The 6,000-nt window shown below is 42.5% G+C and overlaps 1 protein-coding gene across 1 annotated transcript in view; it reads left to right on the forward strand.

Annotated features, from left to right (window-relative positions):
• DSTYK (dual serine/threonine and tyrosine protein kinase) overlaps positions 1–5,798 on the forward strand; it is a 29,748-nt gene extending 23,950 nt beyond the window's left edge. Inside the window, exons 12-13 of the mRNA XM_026077187.1 lie at positions 647–781; positions 1,856–5,798. Coding sequence (XP_025932972.1) covers positions 647–781; positions 1,856–2,043 — 323 coding nt within the window. The 3' untranslated portion in view covers positions 2,044–5,798. The remainder of the gene's footprint in view (positions 1–646; positions 782–1,855) is intronic.
• Positions 5,799–6,000: the final 202 nt, after the last annotated feature.

Genomic DNA, 6,000 nt, shown 5'->3' on the forward strand with positions numbered 1-6,000 from the left:
ATGCTTCTGGCAGGTTCTCTCTCTAAACACGAAACATTTCTCCTATGCAAGCATCTTACAGTAGCACTCAGAGGTCCATACAGTATTTAACATAGTCCAGAAGGACTGTTTGAGATGCTGTCCCTGCTTTGACAAGGTTGTGGTCAAGTTGCAGCAAACCTGTTTGTATTTAATGTAGGAAATATTATGCAGGTGATTCTCGCTACTGACAGGGAAATACTCATGACTAGCAGGGTAGACCTTGATCTTACGAAGAGGTAAGCATTGGCTTAACCTTTATGCACTTACTGGGCTTATTTCTTGGATTCAATGGGAGAATTTGCTATAAACCAGTAACTGCCAAACTTCTTTGAAATGTATCTAGCCTTCTGGACCAGCAGCAGTCCATGAATCTCAGTTTGGGAACCATTGATACAAAGTGAAAGTGTGTAAATCCTCTGAGAACTGAAGTTCTTAATTTTATCCCTCTACCTTTGGCAGTAATTCCTGATGCGTTGCTAGGCTCCAGACAAATCTTACCTTCTGGCAATGAAGTTGAGGTTTTAGTTTGAGGACTTAGTATGCTGAAATTAGTCTTCAGGCTGATCAGTTTCTAGTGATGCTGAAAATGTTTGCCGTGCTAATCAAATATGTTTATTTGCCACAGGAAAGTATGATAACTCAGTGGATGTTTACGCATTTGGTATTCTGTTTTGGTACATTTGTTCGGGACATGTGAAGTTACCAGAAGCGTTTGAGAGATGTGCAAGCAAAGATCACCTTTGGAACAATGTTAGAAGAGGTACATTGAACTCTGGGTTATACTATGTGCTTGAGTAAAATTTGAGAGCAGATAAGGAAATCTTTGTCCTTTTTTTAATTGAAAGGTAAAAAAAAATTGTATTTTGTATTTTTCAATTAACTGTCTGAAGATTAATGTTGATCTAGTTAAATTTGGACATACTCTGAAAACCTAACTAAAATTGTCAGGGATGAAAAATAGCTTTCACTTAACCACCTCCTTCCTGGAGTGTTGTAGGAGCTGTGCTAATGCAACACTTAAGCATTGTATAACTTCAGATGGTTTATGATGTAAAACACATTGTAGAACCAGTTGGCTATGGCATGATCCTCTAAAGAATGCTTAATTCCTTGCAATTTTTGGAGGCCATAGGGATCTTTATGTTCAAGTGCTTAATATGCAGCATGCTGGGGAAGCTGTCATTGGGCTGGATGTTGAGTGGAAAAGAGTGATAGTTACTTCCTGTTTTCTGAAAAATAAAGCTATTTTATGCCTAAGTAGTTTTGTGCAGTCCTGTGTTTTGTGATATCTTAATCCTAATGCTGCATCATGGTGTCAGAATGCTTTACTACTTTGTCCTAAATTCCTGTCCATATAATCTCTCCCCTTCTCATGTGAAAAAGATTAACCCAGATGAGTGAGTCTTGTATTTGGTTGGAAGGCCTACACTCATTACTTGTTCTCATGTTGAACTGGCTCCCAAATGCACYATCCTTGACGGTGGGGTGGGAGGGGGATAGGGTTTTCAGGGCATTTGTTTTGCCCTTTTAAACAGGGGAGGGTGTACTCTTTTCTAGTCCCAAGTAGTTGCAAAGAGGAAGCACCCGTGAAACTGTGTATTAGCTGTCCTCTGGCAGTTTGCATGATCTCCTGATATACTTCAGCAGTGCAGATTTCTAATAGCTTTCAAAGATGGCTCGCAGTGTTGCCATAATATAAGCCTTTATTGATGGCACGAGACCCCAGACAGTTGTCATTGGTCATTTCAGTCTGCACCAAGTAACAAACGTAAGACTAAACTTCTGTCCTATTTGAGGTGTGTTGATGTTAACAAGGTCCCTCTCCATTTTTCAGGAGTTCGCCCAGAGCGTCTTCCAGTGTTTGACGAGGAATGCTGGCAGCTGATGGAAGCTTGCTGGGATGGAGACTCCTCCCAGCGCCCTCTCTTGGGGATCGTTCAACCTATGCTGCAGGGAATCATGGACAGGCTCTGCAAGTCAAGCTCTGAGCACCCAAATAAAGGGTTGGATGACTCTACTTGAAAAGGAAGCACAGAAGAATTTTTAATTGTGAGAGAATTCTGAACCCCTAACTCTGCAGATGGCTTCTTCAGATGTAGCTCTTTGTGGCTAACRTGAGTGGGACAGGTAATAGCAACCCAAAGATTGCTCATAGAGGTGAGACCCCGGGGATGTTCATTCTTGAATAGTGGACAGAGAAATCTCCCCCGGTATACCCCATTGATGCTAGTTACCCTGCTGCAGCTTTTATTAGAGTTGAGCAAATAGGATAGAAAATCCATGCCCTTGGACTGAAAGGGATTTTTGCCAATCCCACATAAACTACAATCAAAGAGAAGCATCTTGTGTTTCAGGTAGCATCTGAGTTGCTAGGAGTTGATCCTGACGGTCTTTACTCAGTGGCTGAAACAAAAGCTCTCTTCCCATTAACTGATGGTCCTGGGTGGCCTTCAGTCTACACACAGCTATCCCAGTCACTTACAGATTGGCACCAATTGCAGTGCAGTGGGAGAGGAAAGAGAAAGCAGAGGCCTTAGGCTAGAAGGGGTTAGAGGATAGGAGTGTCTATTTGTATTAGCTTCTTGCAACACTCAAAATGTTTACATTGACAGGAGCAAAGCTTCCGTGTTTTACCTAAGGGGGCATTACCCACTGTTCCATTGCAGTGAAAATACCCCAAGTTATAAGCTATTTAGCTCTTATGTACCCTTCATCTCTTACTTCTGTAAACAAGCTCTTTTCTGGTAATTCTGCTTCATAATAGTTACTAGAAGTCTGAACAAACCTGACCTTTACTACAGTATTCTGGTAAGATGGTAAGACTGCTCAGAGATTACGTATTGTAATACAGAAACATAAAGTCATTGCCACTAATGACTGTTCATGAGGAAAAAGCCAATTCATTTTAATTAAATTTGGTTTTTGAATTAGTTGTAAAGGCAATGACAGTTTTAAATTGTGCTAACTATTGACAGACATTTTTAAAAATAAGGTTTCTTCAGTTTTTTTTTAAAGTCACATGCTTGGTGCGAGCATACTCCAGGGAAAACAGGTCATTCATTCTTCAGTAGCTGTGTATTGTGGCTGTGTCCGTTCATCCGATTGCTTCACTTTGGGATCTCTATGTTGGCTGCACTGAAAAGAATAAAAATGGGAGTGGGAGGGAGGCAAATCCTTTGCAAGGAAGGCATAGGTTGGGGCAGTCCTGGTGCCCGCATGAAGAGGGCTACTTCTGAAAATACCCTTGCCCCTTGTCTCTTGCATTTCTGGGGCAAGGTTGATCTTAATGTAACATACGAATGGGGTGGAGGTTGAAATAGAAAATACACCTTGTTTAATACATGAGGAAATACTGAGTTGGCATGTTTCTCCCTGGGTTTGCTGTTCCTCCCAGCTGTGGGGGATGGGCAGGAAAGCTAGCATGCTGCGTCCAAAATTGTGCAGGCATGTGGAATTACTGCACCTTGTTGCTGGAATTTGTTGGTTGGTACACAGCAAAATTACAACCAATAGTCTGCCTGTTGAACAGCTTGAACAAAGAAAGGGATAAATAACTCTGCAGTGTTAGTTTAGCTTAAATCTTCCTTTCTTTGTGCAATAAAATGAATTAATGCTTTTAAAAAAACAAAAACAAAAAACAAAACCCCCTTTTTACTAACCTGCACCTGTGGGCATTTTTCTGGCCTGTGATGGCATTAACAGTATAGTTCTATACAGATAGTAGCCTCTCCAACTACTCCAGCTGAAAGTGCAGCAACTGCGAACCACATGCACAGAAGAACGAATACTTTTCCAAAGTAGAATCGTTAGGCGTTTCACTGCCTTGGTGTGTACACTCATGCCACCAATGACATTAACAGTATTAACTCTGGTTACTGTGTGGTGGCTAGTAACCTTATTTAAAACTGGGAGAGTCAAGGTCAGTCTCTTGCAATTAATAGTTTGTGTAAATAATACATGTGTGAATAAAATTTAAATCTCTGTATATGCAATTCCAAAAATGTCTTGTATAGCTTTTCCTATGTAGCTATTTCCAGACACTTATCTGGTGCCTTTTTAATGTTGTGTGTAGCTACCTTGATGTCTYGTTTGGTTTGTCTTTTTGCATGTGCAGCATCGTAGACCTCCAGGTCTTCCCCAGCTTAGTACAGCTACTTCTTTGCATTTTTTTTTTTTTCTATTAGGTATAAAGTCTTCCTGACTAGACTTGTTTTGAGAGATTTCACACACCCTGTTTATCTTTAAAACTAGTGGGGTTCTTCCTCATTAGAGCAAGGAAAACAAGGTGAATAAATTATAACTTTATTAAAGGATTCCACAAACTGTAATCACAGACATTTGTATGGAGTTATATGGCAAGACTGTACAGCAGTAACTCAAATATGTTAACCTTGTGCCGTTGGACTGAGTAGCTATTCTTCGTTGAAATGAGGCTACCTTTGTAGCCTTAATCTACTGAAGATGTTTGTTACAGTAYACTTTAATATTAGGTTTTTAAAAAGGTACCATATCTTATGCATTATACAGCTTACCAGGTGTAATCAGGTACTGGACTAGCTTCTGTTGTGTATAGACGCACATCAGTGAGTGCTGTTACAGTAGTGTCATGCTAATTATCACTTAAACAGCACAAGCTAAATCACTTATGCTGAGGCTGACTTCTGTGAACACTGAATAAATCTTCTCCCCTCTCCCTTCCTGTAGACCCATCCCTTTTGGAGATGCCTGGGTGGAGTTCAGGCCTACAACGATTTGAAAAGAGCTTTGTTTACAAAGGTTACTGTGAGGTTTACATGCTGCCACTGCTCAAGTGGCTGTAGCTGGTGCTTGGATAGAAGAGTCTCTAGATGATGCATAGGAAGCAGAAGATACAGCTGCAAGGTTAAATTATAGACTTGAAAGGTGCTAGTAAGTTACTGTGCAGTTAAGACTTTAAGCCAGCGACTCCTGCTACACCCTTTCCTTGCAAACACTACACTTAGTGAGACGAGCTGGGAGAAAATGCTCTCTAAATTCAGCGATGATAAATTGTTAGGATGCCAAAGCTCTCCAGACTGTGCTGTACTGTTGTTGCTCACTGCATCTTGCTGCCAAATGAGAAGTGCATCTGGACCTGCAGGACACTTTTAAGGGGTGGGTTGGAGGACCAAATACTTACCTTAATTCAGAGGACTTTATTARTTACACTAAAGGGCTTGCTCGTCTTCTGCCTGGAAAGCAGGCATCAAGGTTACCTGTAAGGGGGGCTGGAGGGGGGCTGGCTCTTCCCCTCTATCACCCCAGGAGCTGGGGAAGACCCTTGCGCTGGTGCAGTRCCAGGCCTGGGCGAGCAGCCACTCCAGCACCAACTGCGTTCTTTGGTCCTGCTAATTTTAGCTTAAAAGTTGCACAAAGTAACTTTTCATAGGTATTGCTGCCCCTTTTTGGGGGAGAACAGAAGTCTCTGTGTGTTAAACCCTCTCCCCCCCCCCCCAAAGGGGCTTAAAGTAGCACTAATGTTTAGCTTTGTGTGCTTTTTGTATGGGTGCCCTCTTGGGCAGTGACTGAACTGATGAAAACTCTCGTATTTTGGGTGAAGAGGGGCAAGTGAGACGTAGGACCTGTACAGCGCCACTGTAACGCCTTGAGGTTTTTGTATCGCTTCGTTGTGTGTTATTTTAAAGGACTGATGTGTACTTACGGTGTTATAGGAAAATGTAACAAACTTACCAAGTGAATAGGAAGGAACAAAAAAAGTGCAATAACCAGAATGACCGAATAAACCGATTTTATATGTCCACGAGTGGTAGCGCTCACTTCCCGCCGGTGTCCCGTGTAACGTGTGCTTTTAAGAGACGCGCCTGCGAGTTAAGGCTCCATGCGGAGCCGTTTCCGCCGGCCGSGGCCCGCCGCGCCGCGCTGCGCAGTAACGCGGCCGTTAACGGCGGGTGGGCGGCGCCGCCCGCTCCGTTCCGGTCTGGTCCCGCTCCGCCCGTCTCC

This window comes from Apteryx rowi, unplaced genomic scaffold (assembly GCF_003343035.1).
Source record: "Apteryx rowi isolate R43461 unplaced genomic scaffold, aptRow1 scaffold_45, whole genome shotgun sequence".
In the NCBI taxonomy this organism is placed as follows: Eukaryota; Metazoa; Chordata; class Aves; order Apterygiformes; family Apterygidae; genus Apteryx; species Apteryx rowi.